Raw genomic sequence first — 16201 nt, 5'->3', positions numbered from 1 at the left:
CATTGATGGATCGATCACCTGCACAACCACACAGGTGGGCGACAGTATGCATGTCACCTGTGCCCCGCAAGCTTTTCACATAAGTCCACTTTGAAGAATCACCTGTGCACCCGCACTAGAGAACGATCGTTTAGATGTCACCTGTACCCGTCAAGCTTCTCAAAAAGGGCCACCCTGAGGTATCACGTTCGCAAACGCCCAGGCGATCGACTGTATAAGTGGGCTTTATTTCCCCAGGCATTTCCACTATCGTGGAATTTTCAAAGCACACAAGCTTGGCTTGACGGTCCCTACATGGGATTAGCCGGGTGGCGTGGGGTTGCCCCTGCGTCTTCTCAGGACAAAAATAAAGTTTTAATCAATCAATCATCTGTTCCAGCATGAACATCAGTGACCATTTCATTGCAGTTTCTACTGTGCAAACTTTTCCTTTGTAAAGGCACATTTAAGTTGTTCCATAGTACTCTGAAATTACTGAGTTCCTTGGGCTTCTCGCAAAGTACCTCACTGAATGATCACCAGCACGCCCACACTGGAGATAAACCATGTCAATGTCGCCTGAACCCTTCAACCTTCTGGCATAAAACCACGTGAAGGCTTGTGTCCACACCCACATAAGTGACTGTCCATTTCAGTGCCCCTGATGTCTCCTGATATTGCCGTGTGGTGCATGCAAAGCTCAGAAGAGCTGTGTCAACATGAACACCAGTAACAGTATCAGTGCAACTTTAATCGTTTTAGGTTTTTTTCGTTGTAAAGGTGCATTCGACGTTGTCAAAGTACTACGCAATTGCTCAGTTGTGTGGGACATTAGAGCGTTAGCTTTCGTACCGACAGCGTGGCTTGGTTCTTTCTCACTAGAGTGTCTGTATGCATGCCGGAAACTGTAGTGGGAATGTTTTTTTTTAGCTGCCTCTTTGTAATGTTCTTGCCGATTAGATGGATATTCTGTATGTTATGATGCCAATGAAAAAGCAGGTATTTGTACAGATCAAAAATCATGAATACATTGTGTTTGTCTAGAGATTTTGTAATAATTTCGGGATTCTGAATTGGTCATCTAAATACATCTGCTTCTACAAATTGTAACAAGACTAAAAATTGTGCAATTAATTTGTTCACAAGGACTGTCGAATCTTACTTCTCATTACATACTCTGCCTTTACTGCTGTTACAGCTGTATGACTGGTGCTTTCTGTGGTGTTCCTTGGTGAGTGGGACGATGTGGTATATAGATTTGGGCCCATACATGCGTTTTCGTTGTATTTTCAGCACGTAAGGTTCATTTGGAGCATGAAATTGTTGCCCCTTATTATTTTATGGTTTCTGATTGTACTCTTTCATACAAGCACTTTGCGCCAAGTAAGCGTGTAACCATTTGACTCATTATCACTTCTGATACTGTATTTAGTCACACAAAGTAAAAGACTTTATTTTGTCAATATTGTGTATTCTAGTATTTAGGTCCTTGGTGGCATTTTATTATGTTTAATGTTGCAATGCAAGGTGAGTGAGGACACTATTTGGATTGTGCCATTGAATTTACTGCTGCCATAACAGTGAGAAATTTCCATCAGTCATCAAACCATCATTTTTTTAATTAATCGACTTAAGAAGGAACGAACAAGAGCAAGAAGCTTTAGTGAGAAAGTTGTAGGTCGGCTTGCTAAATGTCCTATTGGACAGTTTGTAACTTTCTATTCACCAAGTACTGGTGTTTTTCTGCTTACTACATATGCATGTAGTTTGGTAATCCTTTGTATTTCACAGCAAAGCAGAAAAATTCGAATGCTTAATGGATTAATGTTGAGGCATTGAACATGAAATTTTAGTTTTTGTGCTGTTTAATTACCCGCTTTCAAAGTGGTTGGCAAAATCAAAATCTTGTAGTTCACGCAATGTTTGAGGCAGTCTATGAAGCGATTCCTAAGGAGAGGAAAAAAGAAATCCGGGATTGAAGGATTCCTAGATGCCTCGTATGCATGCAGAAGAAAGGATAGTTTACTCAAACAGTAACTTTCCTGGAACCATTTGAACTTTGCATTGCTTCTACATTCAAAGATAGCTTGCCCGTTCCGAGTGCATCGGCTGCCTATACACGCGTCATAGTTCTTCCGTGCTATGTTGCGCGCGAACCGTCAGAACCGAAACCAAAACTTTAATATGTTGCTAGGTTGTTTTCTTTCTATCATCGGCTATTTGCGGCAGCTCTGGTGCTCTGGCCAGTTTTCAAGCATAAACTTGCTGTTGCAGCTGGTAGGCAATGCTCCTGCAGCGCACTCGTTGATTTTCTTCACGAATTTGTCAAAATATATCGGCCCGCTCGTGCAAGCCGCTTCGTCGTAGCCGGTCGCAAACAGCAGCGATGGCGGCAGTAATGTGAGCGAGGAACCGCCGAATTCGCCAAGTTCATCATGTCTTGCGACTACGCGAGCGGGCTCTCCGAGTACGCCGACAAAGGCATCTGCGGCCAGCCCGAACACTTCGACGAGCAGTCGCTGCTCGAAGACAAGATAGCGCGTCTCGCCGACTGGATGCGTGCCTCCAAGCACATCGTCGTCATCACCGGTGCCGGCATCAGCACTTCGGCCGGCATCCCGGACTTCCGAGGTCCACGAGGCGTCTGGACCCTCGAGCAGCAGGGAGAGAAGCCCCAGGTCGACATTTCGTTCGACGACGCCGTACCGACCCCCACACACATGGCACTCGTGGCGCTCGCGCGGAGCTCTCAGTTGAAGTTTCTGGTCAGCCAGAACGTGGACGGCTTGCACCTCAAGTCGGGCTTCCCTCCGGAGATCCTCACCGACCTGCACGGAAACATGTTTCTCGACCGCTGCAACCAGTGCAGTCGCCAGTTCGTCAGGACCACGGCGACCAAGTCGGTCGGCCAGAAGCCCACGGGGGAGCCCTGCCCCGTGCCCAAGAAGAACGGCAGGCTCTGTCGCGGTCGCCTGCACGACTCCATACTGGACTGGGAGCACGAACTTCCGGAGGACGCCATCGACGCGGCCGACCTGCACTGCAGGGCCGCGGACCTCATCCTGTGCCTCGGTTCCACCCTCCAGATCGTGCCGTGCGGCGCGCTGCCTCTGCTGGCCAAGAAGACCGGAGGCAAGATCGTCATCTGCAACTTGCAGCCCACCAAGATCGACAAGTCGGCCAACCTGATCCTTCGCGCCTACGTGGACGACGTGATGGAGAAACTGATGAAGCAGCTGGGCATCGCGATACCGTCCTACTCCGCCGAGTGCGACCCCACAAAGATTAAACGCGAGGCGCCAATGGAGTACCCGAAGCTGAGACTCCCAGAGGTCAAGGCGCCGGCGCCCCGTAAGTACAAGAAAAAGCCCCCGAAGAGAGAGAATACCTCGCCGGCCAGTGAGAAGCCAGCGGTCAAAAAAGAACGCCGATTGTCGTCCACCGATGCGACCGGTTGACAGCAGGTCCTCGCTTTTCCATTTTTTTTTTTTTGCAGCCATAGCGACAGGTCATGTGATCATTGTTGTAATATGTTTGTGTGTAGTGCGTCGTGATGTGATATGAGGTAGCGGTGTTTGGGGCCACCGCTTTCAAATACCCGCACGTCTTTATACTGCTCCAAACAGATGCCTCGTATTGTGACGTGCTTTTGTTTATTGCTTATTGTGTAAACTTCGATGTCATTGTCGTTACATTATCCTGATGTTCTTTTATCGAAACATGCATCCATGCGGCATGCGGAGCTAACTCATTTTAAACTTAACAGGACGTATTCGTTTGCTTTTCATGATACTGAATGCCCTGTTTTGTTTTTTTCATAGTTGTGTAAAAATCGGAGTAGCCAAGACATGTGCCGACAGTTACATTACTTATAATAGCTGTAGCTGGAGGAAGTGATTTACACATCAACATAACTCGCAAATCATGCTGTTCAAATGAAAACGTTGCTGACATTCATGAGCAGATTTGTTTGGAGAGCATGCACTAATTTGTGAGACACTTGTGCAGACCGTAAGTTTATCAAAAATAATTTTAATTCCCTGCTGCTTGTTCAGTTGTGCATCTAGAGGGAATATTATTTGGTAAAAACTAACCTCAGCTGGAGACGGGTCGCTCAGGTGTGAGCCGGATATTTTGAGAAGCACGAACTGCTCTCATCTTATTGGCGGTGTGCAAAAAAAAAATTGAAAAGGTGGCACAGAAGGAAGAAAACTAAATGCAGTGCACAATGGTGGGGCACTGCGTTTAGTTTGCCCCCTTCTGTGCTATTGTCTTTTGGCACACCACCGTTAAAAGGACCCTGGAACGGTTTGGCGATTTTCTGAAAACACATTGAGCTGATAGACCAAGTCTTAAGGGTAATTTAAAGACCCCTATGAGCTCTCTGCGTATACTGTCTAATTTATTACAATGCTTTAAAGCTGCGAATCGCTACAGGTCGTTGTGACTTGGCCATACGCGTTTTCAACGGCCTGTTCACAGAGCGGCATGCTCTGGCCATTTGACGTCACCGCGGCTGCTGATCTGATTGGCTTTCATGGGCTGTACAATGCGCGGAAGTAAGATTGGCTTGTGGGGTGGTGACACCTGTCGGAGTAGATATGAACCTCTCTGTGATCTCTGTCTCTCTTGCCAGACGGCGTGCATGCTGCCGGATGCACTGTGTGATGGCCTACGAGACTACGCATAGCCTGTCGACGTGCGATGTCGGAGGACTAGACTGGTTAGAGCTCAAATTGTCGAGAGCGCCAGCCGATGCCAGGATGCCTCAAGAGTTGAGGAGGCCGGGCAGAGCTGAGAAGGAGGGTATGATACAATTGTCTGTAGCGGCCTTCGTTGCGGCGTGTCACTAAGTTCGTGGTGCGAATGGTTAGATGATGCTCTAGCCTAGACGCTGACAAAACTTCAAAAAATCGTTCAGGGTCCTTTTAGATCTTTTGAGCAGCTCCTTTTACATTCATGACTCAGTAAAGGCTGGGCTGAGTAGAGTTACTTGAAGAAATATGCTGGAACACAGATGTTCTAATTAAGGCACTGGAAGTCTAAAATACAGATACTGAGATCCATTTATGTTTACCATAACGGGATATTTAGGAGATGCACTTGCGAGAGGGCAAAAAACGTATTCCAGATTGCAGGTACAGTTACTGGAATACATATCCATTTCGGGGATGCTGATACTCGGAAAATACATTTATTAAATGAGTATTATTGTGAATAATGTGGCGTATTGAAAGGTCGTTCGTTTACTGCACTTCGGCAACATCAACTTGTCAGTTTGTTGGCTGGACAGCGTCAGCTAAGCTTCAACACACAGACTCGAAATGGCTGGCCACTGAAAAAAAGAAAAAATAAGGGGTGCTACTCAAGTCTTGAGAGATGAATTCTTTGTTGGTAAGGCTGACAATACCGACATTTTTAGAATTTGTTCTAAAAACATTTGAGAATACGAGTCCGTTAACACATGGGTCATCCTGCGCCTGTGGGAAACCCTCCACCACCCTCCCCGTATGGCCGACCGGTGGCATGTATTTCCTTTGCTGAGCACACAAAAAAAGTCTTTCCCTTTGCAAGCAGGTGTAGTCCTTCCAAACTAAAAAGCAATAAGATACCCATGTCCAGCAAAGCATCACGAACTATCGATACACTGTAAAAATGTTTTACTACTGAAACAAGTACATTTTTCAGAAGTATCCCGATTCAGAAATACAGATACTCAATAGTGTCTTTGCGATATTATCGTGGTACTCTTGTATCGCAGTACTGCCCAGCACTCGGTAAAAGTGAGCGGTGGTTCTTTGGGAGAGGGTAAAGTTGGTTCTCGCTTGTTCAGTGAGTTAAGCTGAATGAATTTGTTATGGTGGCTCAGTTACTCAGAGCTGTGCATGAGCCAGGTGAGGATAGCGGTACAGCAGTTCATTATAGCTAACGCTGAAGCCGGGTGCCGGGCCTTTTGCTGGGTGCGTCTTCTACGACATCTATTCGTGGTATGAGGACGCAAAGCAACTTTCCCCTGCCTTTGCTCGCAAGTGCCATCATATTGCCGCGACAGGTCGGCCACGTTCAAGTAGCCCGCCGCAGTCATCGTGGCAAGAGCACAAGCAAGACCCGGCTGGCATGCGCCACGCATTCCTGCGCTCCGGCAACGAGGAAGAGGAAGATAGTTGGATCTGTGCCACTCGGCTACTCGGTCTTGATGACCATAGTCTTTAGAATCGTGGGCACAGCATCGCTACAATATATATTCTTGTCAGTGAAGTCAAGGCGGGGGGGGGGGGGGGGACATCACTAATTTACAGTTTTCTTTATTGCGTTATCTTCACACCAATTCATTGTTTCTGGTTGTGGTCTTCTGAAGTAGTGATTACGCTGGCTGCGTGCAGCTCTCAACACGTCCTTTTGCTCGAGAACGTAATCGTAGAAGTGGTCGCTATTCACGCGCAAGTTCATCTAAAGTGCTTCGCAGCTACCACAAAATTGCTCTGCGCGTGCAATTTGTGTGATTCGTGCTCCATTGCGTAATGTGTGCATTCGATATCGTACATCAAATGTTGAACCTAATGGCACGGGAGTCTGGACACTGTATAAAAAGTTGGTCATCGCAGTCCTGCAAAATTCGAGACGGCTGGTAACACACGCCTTTGGAGTGCACCGTATGTGCCCTCCGACCACAAATTTTGTCTCTGGCTTCAGGCACGAGACTCCAATGATCAGGAGGCGTGGCTTCAAGAGAGGATGGCTTACCAAGGATAATGGCAAGCATGTGACGCTCACTCATAGTATCCTTCCTTTCGTCGTCGACTTAGGTGAACCGGCTCATTTCGGTGACCTGAGCCGTTCTGAGCCGCTCATTGGAGCGACCCGTTGCACCCATCTTTAACCTCAGCATTTCAGTGTCTCGAGATTCATACAACAGAATGGTCAGAAGCCACTGCTCATATCACACAATTTTTGTGCATTTCATGTTCAACCCACTCCTGTATGGACCCTGGAAGGGCCTGCAGTATTGTGAAATGAAAAATAAATAAGATTTGTGTGGCCCACTTGGCACGAGAGTGGCACAAGCTCTGAATACTCCATTGGATGTGTCTTTTGCGGATGCATTGCCCGTGCTGGTTGGGCATCACCCATCTCAGCTACTGCTAGAAAATGCTGAGCTGTTCCGAACCTATGCATTTGTTATTAATGTGATAGTGTTAAAGAGCTCTTTTCGCAGAAATTTCGGCATGGCATTTGAGACATCTTTTCACGTACTTACCATTTAAATGGACAGATAGTATGCTGTACATTTCTCATGTAAGTCGTTGGGGAAGTAATAAACTGCACAGTTGGCAATCTGACCATTGGTTACTCATCATTGAATGAAATGTTACCACTTTTCATAAATTGCAAACTTTCGGGAAAGGAAAAAGTTTACGTTCAACCGTTGGTATTGTCATACCTTACGAGCATGAAAAGCTGGGCCGGTTAATTTATGTCTAGATGCGGAATAAAAAAAGAAAAAAAAAAGCAAGGAATTGGGACAAGGGAGCTGAAGAAGGTACATTCAATCACACCGTTGCTGGCAGTGATGGGTGATTGAATGTGCCTTCTTTTGCATCTTTGTCCTGAGTTTTCGCTGGTTATTTTTGCATCTATGATCATAGCACAAGTGTACAGATAACCCTCACTTTTCTCCATCTTGCAAAAGTTTATTGAACCGTTTACTAAAGGACCCACCATTTACTAAGGGTCTGTTTACTAGGGCTTAGCTTACTTATGGTCTATTTACTGGGTCCTGTTTATTAAGGATTTACCTACTAAGGGTCCCATTTACCAAGGGTTTACTTACCAAGGCTCCTTTTACTAAGGGTCTGTTCCGTTAAAGAACCGTTCACAAGGGTCCCTTATGCATTTACCTCCGATGACTCAAGGCGAAGGCCAGCTTATATTACTTTTCTGTCAATGTATTGTATTGATCCTTCCCTGGCCCCCCTCCAAATCGGAGGCATTGCAAGCTTTCTGCCCCACACCTGGTTTTGCACTACCTCCCTGATCAACCCACATTTGACCAAGCGACTAATTCATGTGATAAAATCATGTGATGTCACGTTTTGTGATGTCATATTGCTACGGGGACTCCACCCTTCCATTTGTAACATTTGCCTATAATATGTCTCGGCATGACTTTGCAGGTTTCTCGCCATTTTTCCTCCTGTACGGACAAGAACCTACGTTGCATTTTGACACGCTCTTTCCTGCCGTTAGCCACGCGTCAGAATATGCCCACAATGTCATCTCTAGAGCTCTAGAGGCACGTGAGATTGCTGGCGTCTGAGCGATTCGCAGGAACGATGACGACAGGTCTACAACGCGTGCTATCGTGATGTCAACTTCAGTCAAGGTGACACAGTCCTCCTCTGGACGCCGTCGTGGCGAGTTGGCCTGTGCGAAAAGCTGACTTCACCGTACTCGGGTCTGTACCGTGTGGTGCGCCAAGTCACCAACGTGACATATGAAATTGAACCTCTTAACGCCACCAGCGTGCGATCGTGTTCTGATGTTGTTCACGTCACGAGGGTGAAGCGATATTACTCGGACCAACCAAGCACCGAGACGGTGCCTTCGCTGCCGGGGGTGATGCTACGGGGCGCCACGAACGAACATTGTAGAAAAGAGGACGATGTTTAGGTTGAGCTCGTGCTGACTGGGCTCCATATTGTATGCCTGCCAGTTTACCAAAAGTAAAGGTATATTTCAGATGCCTTCTCCCCGTAACAATATTGTCACTAATTTTGGCGATCTGTGACGTCATGATAATGTCATATGGCAGAACCATCACATCACCTGATGATGATTTTTCGCATCACTTGAGTTGATGTTGCCAAAGCCGGCGGTCAATTTTTTGCGTTTAATGAAGTGTCTAACGCTTTTGCCTCTGTATTCACGAAGCATTGATACAAAGCCCCAATCAGTACTTTATCATGAATTTATTGTCGTCACGTTAATCGCTGGACCCAGCAGTCTGATGTCGTGACGTACCGTATCCAGCGCTGAATGTTCCCGCCCGAGTGTTGGTCAGCCTTGAGAAAGCGGATCTTGAGCCCGGACGTCGACTGGTTCGAAAGTTCAAATTTCATGGAAATGGGTCCGAGCTCTAGCTTCCCGAACCCACCTTCATTGGCATTGGCAAGCTTAAAACGAAAAAATAAATTTAAACACAAGTGAACAATCATCACAGTGACTCTTGCCATGTCGGCAAACTTGGCAAGCTTAAATGAAATGAATTAATTAAAAAATGAGTAGACTTGCATCAGAAGTACTCTAGCCAAGAGTCTATCTACTCAATGAAATACTGTGTATACTTCACGTTTAAGCACTTACTCGGAATTTGGCTACTGCTTCTGACTTGGCTTTGAGGCATTTTATCCTCCAGATGATTTTCTTGTTTTCATATTGAAACTCTGCGCTCTGTTCCAGCTCGTTGAAACGCTTCATGATCCTGTTGGGAGGTGCAATAGACAGCAAACATGCAAACAGGTCAGCAAAGACCCTTATAACTGTGGATTTTTATGCATTACAATATGTATCTTCCTACTGTTTCAAAGTCAAAGGAAATAATAATTTCCGTCTGAATTTCATGCACCGACCTCAACTATGGCTCACCATTATGCTAGACTAACGCAGCCACCTTTGATTGTGATCAGAAATGTTTTATCACAATAAAAGCTCGCACACAGGAGCTGATGAGAGTACAGAAGGAAAGCTTAATTATTATCAAGTCTATTGTTCAACTTATTCTGTCATTTTATGCATTTTTTTTTAATAACTACAGTTGAGTTATTTGTTGTTTTCTTCAGCTCTGTTGACACTTTATTTCAGGTTGTAAAACCATTCATGTGGGTGAATACAGACTTCATCAACATAACCGTTAGCAGATAAAAAAAACAGCAGCACACCGACCCGCTTGTGTTGCAAGGAAGAGGAATTTCCAGGGTAGTCCCTACAGCTTCAGAGCCCACATGGCCTTCACAACGTAGCTTCACCGTGAGAACCAGGTCCCTGTACAAATAAAAATAACTGTTACACTCAAACCTCGATATAACGAAATATCGGTTATAACAAAGCATATGAAGACTAGTCTTGCAATAGCCATAATGGTATAAATGTACCTTTATAACAAATTTTTGAATATAACGAACTTGTTTTCATGTGAGATGCAACTTTGTAATAATGAGGTTTAATTGTACATTCTGTGATGTCATTTTAATACATTCTATGAAAACACGTGATGTTACAAGCAGATTTAAAATGTCACAGAAAGGATTCATGTTAGCTCTGATGGGGTTTTTGTCACATTGATGCACTTGTGCACTTAATATGCAATGTAGTTCTCTCTCTCTTTTTTTTTTCTGCATGTTAATTTGCTCGAAAAATGGTTTAATGCCAGTTGTTTCGTACTCAAGGTGCCAGAACACCAAATTTTTGAGCTAGTATTGCGGAGTGAAAGTTATACCATATGCATTCCACAGCAAGCTGGTAAAATTTGGAGGCTGGACAGCGTGGCATAAAACTGGCATGTGAACTTTTTGTCAATATATATCGTGATGTCAATCCACGCATGAGCAGGGCAGCACTGTCAGTGAAATGAAGCCCATTTTGCGTGATACTAAACGCATGCTCCCGCTCCACGTTCGGGCTAATTACGTTGACAGCACAGCAGGCATCTTTTGGGCACCACACAGACGTAGCTGTACAAAGTTTGGAAATGAATAACACAGCCATACTTTTCTAGAACACACTAGTCATGACAAGATCTATGTATCGTCTCAAGCACCAAGGCGTAACCACACCATTGTCCTAATTTGCTGATAACATATCTATTATGAATAGATATTCAAGTTTTCATTTTTTTTCCTGTCACATTATCGATTGTAATGATTTTTGATTGCCTTTCAAGACACCTTGGTACTCTCAAAGTCGTTTTTGTAAAACTGAACAATGAGCTTAAAAAAGATCAAGGCTGCTGTAGTTGGAAAAGGCATAAAAGCTGCGCCCTCAAGTTGAAATTTCAAGTTAATACGCATGAGAGCTCAGCCTTTTTTTTTTTTTTCATTACCATATCAATTACTTTATTCTCAGCTACAATGATAAAACATAGTGTTGTCGAACAATCATATAATATGCTTCTTATATGGAGCAATCTGTTCAAGTTTAGCTGCAGCGAAAATGAACTGCCTCCCCTCTCCCCCCTCCCCCAAAATGTTTCGTAGACGAGAGACGGATCACCTTGAGCATGGCACATCCTCGACTGCTGTGACAATCGTGAACGGGTATCCATTGTTGGGCCTAGTGGTGCAGTATCTCAGAACTGGTACCTGCAATTCCGCAACGGGGAGACAAAGCAGATAGAGAATGATTGATTGATCGACTTGATTTGGCTTATTTTTTATCACAAATGCAAAGGGAGGGAAGGGAAAAGCTATTCAAGGACGTCTTAAGGGAGTCCTTTATCCCCACATTGGCAAATCCAGCAGCAAATGTAGAGGCATTTTGTTTAAATTTTTGTACACTTCGGCAAGCTGTCATTATAAAGAAAACACTGAAATACATTTTGATGAAACCAACAAATATAATAAAAAAGCATCATTAGATGTTTCGCTACACAAAACGTCGTGCAGTAACATACATCACATCTGTATGATACACATGCACAACATTTCATTTTAGCTCGTGCATTGTAACACTTCCACTTTCGGAAATTAAATGTACATCAAAAACTGCAGCTTTAGACGTCAATTTTAGGCACATTGTGTGACCCATGCAAATTTACTTCGGGAATGTAGATTTGTTAGTAAACCTTTACGTTCATTATAAAGCATTTGCCTATCATAACCAGTGCAACAATACAGAACATTACATACTTCTGTTGTTTGTATATTTTATACGATAAGTACGCAATGAGAAATGAAGGAGGAGGGACAGGTTTGACCATAGGTCAGCAAAAATTTGGAGCTCACTCGTACTGATTCAAAAAATGTATTTCGTTCATAAGGCTCACTCAGACTCGGACTCACTGCCAAATCTCAGTCTGCGTGAATCTGAGTAAGTTGACTCACGAGTTTGCCGACCTATTGAGGACATGTGGAGGGGTGAACGAAAAAGAAAAAGTAATCAAATGTGTTTTGAGCAGAGGCAGCTTTAACGTGATCTGGCATATCACCGAGACTATCGAAGCTCCATTGTTCCAACCAGCATGCTTATGGGAGATAAATATCGATATGGACATCATAACATGGCTATCGCGAAACAACCCGTTGCTGGATCAACATATCTGATTAGTGCTGTTCTAAATATGTAGTACTTAAACTAAAAAATCGAATGTTTGCAGCTCCCAAGAGGCTAGCTATAATAGCGTGTTATTGAAATGGTGGCATGTAGATACAAACACGGAAGTCACACTACACACAAGTGCCACATGTGATATATTGTACAACCACATAATCTCCTCTTGTAGGCTAATTATAACCAAAAAAGAAGAGCTGTAACATTAGAAGTTGATGTTCATTAATGACAGTGAATAATGACATTCATTAATGACAGAGATGAGGACAGATGCATGCAACACAAGTGATCACGCTGCAAATGAGTAAATACAGTTGCTCACCTCTCCCTGAGGAGCCAGAACAGTCAGCGTCCGGTCCACTGCAAACTTTTCGCTCCTTACCGTGTCGTGAAGGATGTAGTTCGAAAGAACAACATCTGTGCTGTAAGATTCTGAAAAAAGCAAATTCAGTAGAGACATACTGTCGTGTTAAATCTATGCCCACTGTTAAGTGTACGTTGTGCACTTTTCAGTGTGCAAATAGTTCCAGAGCTATGCAACAGTTATGGCACAACAGCTTTAGCTGTGTCAGTAAGAACATTGTAGTGAAAAACACGATTAACAAGGTGAAGTATGGGAGGCCTTAGCACAGCATGAACAAGCAGTAATTAAGTTTTAACATAATAGCTCGTAAAAAGATAAATCTTTATTACAACTTAAGTCAAAACTGTTCTCTGCAGTGATTAACTAGCTTTGACAAGGACGTTTCTCAGGCGAGTGTGTCTGTCGTTAATAGCTTCACTTTTTTTTGTATGAATGCTCATTTTCGTATGTTCTAGCAAATTATATTAAAATATGCACAACATATCATACCTGATTCAGATGCTCCTGATGCAAGAACCAAATCTTCATTGAATCCAAGTGTGATGCTTGCTTTGGACTCGAGGCAGCTTTTCAAGTTCACGCTGCCACACAGAAGAAAGTTGCTGATGCTACCCTGGTTTTGAAGCAATTACAGACCATACTTAATGGTTTTGCACAGATTTGAGCAAAGTTGTTGTTACCTCTTTGGAGATGGAAGCGTAGACTTTTTCAACAACGTCAACAAATATTTCAGCTTTTTGCTGGTTCTGGAATGAAGTCAACTATTTCACTTTAATAAGCCACAAGTTTTACCTTGGACGACTTCTGTATCGGTCACTTTTTGCGTTGTGCACAACGCTACATCTTGCTTTTTTACCTGGCTTTGCTCCAGCCTCGATCCAAACACTGGTCTGAGAGCTGTCGTGTTTGGCACAACTGATTTTGTGTCCTGAAAGTGTAAAAAGAATACTTTTTGGAAACATGCAAAAACAGAAAAGCTTTGTTTGTGGTTTTTATTTCTGTTTGCGGTGGTGCACTGACCAGTGCCAAGAGAGTGGACGTCAAAACTGTCTTTTTTAAAGCCGGTGTATCAGCCGGTTCGCTGTAGATGCATGGTCGGAGAGAAGACAAATCTGTGGTGTAAATGTGGCCGCGATTCTGAAAATAAGTGATGCATTTAAACTATTAATACAGTGTTCATAAGCTCCTATAAACAATCGTAGTAGCATTCTTTACCTGCTGAATCTACACTATTCAATAGTTGACTATATCAGTCAGAATAAAAAAAATTGTAACACAGCGACAACCATACACAAGCACATAAAGGGGGGGGAAGGGAGGTCAGAGCCAAGTGGCTGCCCCATCTGGACGCCTAAAAGGAGGTTGGGGAGTCTGCCTTATTTCATTAGTCACATACCTATCTTGTCATTGTTAAATGAGCAACGTTATGGCCTTGCACATTTTTGAAAATATTGGCGGCCGAAAAACCATCGTGTTGAGTTCCAATAACTGTTTATTTCTAGTCTTTACTCTCGGAAAGCTACAACCAAATGGTGGGCCATTCTGATGAGCATATTACCACTTGGGGTTAATTCATTTTTTGTCCATAGTGAAGCACATTGCATTTTGAATGAGGACAGTGCGATGAAATATTGCCCACACAATGGGGGTGGCTACGCGAACAAATGTTACTTAGCCACGACACTAAATTATGTGATTTTGTTGATGGAATTAAAGACGTATGCTTTAATGCCATGTTTAAGCAAACTGGAAATTTTAATTAGTAATAAAGACACCGATGCAAGCCACACATTCAGCACTTTGAGCTCTGCCAGTAAGAACAATGTGCAACACGCTGCAAATTGAAGTGGTCTTTCCGAGACATGCATCTACAAGTGTTTGTCAATGCCATTACTGTCTCTAGAGGTGCCAGCAAACCCAAGATGATCTTTCCAAATATACTTACAACTATCTCGGACAGTATCTCCTCAATGAGCAGCGCATTTTTACGGAGACTTCCTTCAGTAGTGGTTCCGCAAAAGTTCTTGATCAACACGTACAATCTGAAATGAGCAAATTGGACAACATTGCCATACGTCAGCTCCAACAGGTCAACATGCAGATGTTTGTGAAGAGAAGTATGTTGTACAAGCAACACTTCAACCAAAACTTACTCATTTAAAAATTCAATAGCTGTAACATCTGAAGCCAACGTATCCCCATGGGACCTCTTTGAACAGAGAAGATAGTAGATATTGTCGCGGCAAATGTAGTAAATGGAAACATCCTCAAGCTTCTGAAAAGAGAATGCGCATTGAAAAGGTAGAGGTGTCACGAACATAACTTTTATTTGCTTGAATTTCATATGTCACTTTCTCAGACAAGTGATGATGTAGGGTTTTTTTTTTAAGAGATAGCTGTGCCAACTTCCGTTCTTTGATTAAGGATCATACATTGTTTTTCAAGAGTTCCTCGGCCATGTATATACGCACGTGACACTACCAACCAAAGTGCGACTGTTGTTGCAACCCTGGCACTCGAGGAATAATGAAATGTTGCCACCAGCAATTTCTCCGGGCCAATTTTGATCTCCTGGAGTCCTTCAACGCGCGCCCAGACCAAAGTATTTTACTCGCATAAAAATGATGCCGCGTTTTCAAGGCTCGTAGCGCTGCACGTTAACAATTAGGCTACCAATGAAAGGCAGCAGTCTCACGTTTTGGACGATTTGGGGAGCTTTCGAAAAGGCCGTGGAATAAGCATCAATCAGTCGATCCAATCTACCCAGGCATTAAGCAAGAAGCATGATGTTTAGACATGCACCTGTCCAGGTCCAACAGATTGTCCGCCGGTCCCCAGCGCGACATCGACGCATTCCTGAAAACTTTTTGCCCCAGTGTCATGTCTATCTGCAGGCAAAGAGTCAAGGCGTTTGCTCTGTGCATATGATAATCAGATTTTTTTTCTGCAAAAACCCGACTCGTATGCCATGCGATCTTTGAATATTCGAGGTGAAAAAAGGATACACTGACGGTGAACGATAATTTGTCGTTTCTGGTTTGCGACACCGAGATGAACAATCATAATGAGTTCACGTCATCAGCGTTTAGTAAGCGCGGCCGAGAACGATCGGTATTGTATTAACCACAACGGTTGAGTTACAGCCGCGGCATGTTTATAAACAATAGAAGCAACACGAAGCGCAGCAAGGCGCAGCGCTATGACTGAAACTTATATGCTTCGAGGTTTTGTACAAATTTACTGAACAAAACAAAAACTAGCTTTTGGATTGGATTGGATCGGCTGACAACTAAATTTTTGACATCGATTCGCGAATGTGCGAGTCATAATGGGGGCAATCAAAGAGTTAATATACTAACTTAAAAATAAGCTAAATATGAAATTATTTTAATGACTTAGCATATTACCCTTATTATCAGTGGTAAGCTAACAATTACAGCGCTTTTTTAAATAAATTCAAAACCAAAACTTTTGTGTTTTAGTTTCAAAAGCAATATGTAGATATGTTAGTTGTAACATTAGCAAGCATATTCA

The 16201-nt window shown here is 43.6% G+C and overlaps 2 protein-coding genes across 4 annotated transcripts; one reads left to right on the top strand and one right to left on the bottom strand.

Annotated features, from left to right (window-relative positions):
- Positions 1–2134: 2134 nt before the first annotated feature.
- Positions 2135–13643, top strand: Sirt6 (sirtuin 6). 2 transcript variants are annotated; one of them, XR_012884383.1, is made up of 3 exons: positions 2135–3443; positions 9439–9498; positions 13166–13643. XR_012884383.1 is itself a non-coding variant. In XM_075867360.1 (2 exons), exon 1 carries the CDS (start codon positions 2415–2417, stop codon positions 3435–3437), a length of 1023 nt encoding a protein of 340 aa, XP_075723475.1. In that variant the 5' UTR covers positions 2135–2414; the 3' UTR covers positions 3438–3443; positions 13166–13643. The 2 variants fall into 2 exon arrangements, 1 of the variants encoding a protein (XP_075723475.1); XM_075867360.1 differs by lacking the exon at positions 9439–9498.
- LOC119166724 (AP-4 complex subunit mu-1-like) lies at positions 8930–15933 on the bottom strand. 2 transcript variants are annotated; one of them, XM_037418049.2, is made up of 13 exons: positions 15673–15933; positions 15470–15555; positions 14821–14942; positions 14613–14709; positions 13688–13804; positions 13524–13595; positions 13348–13413; positions 13157–13280; positions 12626–12735; positions 11248–11336; positions 9922–10020; positions 9343–9460; positions 8930–9152 (listed from the first exon to the last, which is right to left on the bottom strand). In XM_037418049.2, exons 1-13 carry the CDS (start codon positions 15728–15730, stop codon positions 8958–8960), a joined length of 1353 nt encoding a protein of 450 aa, XP_037273946.2. In that variant the 5' UTR covers positions 15731–15933; the 3' UTR covers positions 8930–8957. The 2 variants fall into 2 exon arrangements, with proteins under 2 accessions (XP_037273946.2, XP_075723474.1); XM_075867359.1 differs by having other exon boundaries at positions 14821–14939.
- Between the last annotated feature and the right edge of the window lie 268 nt (positions 15934–16201).

The sequence above is a fragment of the Rhipicephalus microplus genome, chromosome 6 (assembly GCF_043290135.1).
Source record: "Rhipicephalus microplus isolate Deutch F79 chromosome 6, USDA_Rmic, whole genome shotgun sequence".
NCBI lineage: Eukaryota > Metazoa > Arthropoda > Arachnida > Ixodida > Ixodidae > Rhipicephalus > Rhipicephalus microplus.
This window is presented reverse-complemented; position numbering and strand designations above follow the sequence as displayed.

Bases quoted from the DNA above. Each gene is read 5' to 3' on its own strand.
- Sirt6 (XM_075867360.1), top strand. From the start codon at position 2,415: ATGTCTTGCGACTACGCGAGCGGGCTCTCCGAGTACGCCGACAAAGGC.
- LOC119166724 (XM_037418049.2), bottom strand. From the start codon at position 15,730: ATGATTGTTCATCTCGGTGTCGCAAACCAGAAACGACAAATTATCGTT. The intron at 13,281-13,347 runs GTAACAACAACT...CTTCAAAACCAG, and splicing joins ACGCTTCCATCTCCAAAGAG to GGTAGCATCAGCAACTTTCT. The intron at 11,337-12,625 runs GTGAGCAACTGT...GCGGAATTGCAG, and splicing joins TTCTGGCTCCTCAGGGAGAG to GTACCAGTTCTGAGATACTG.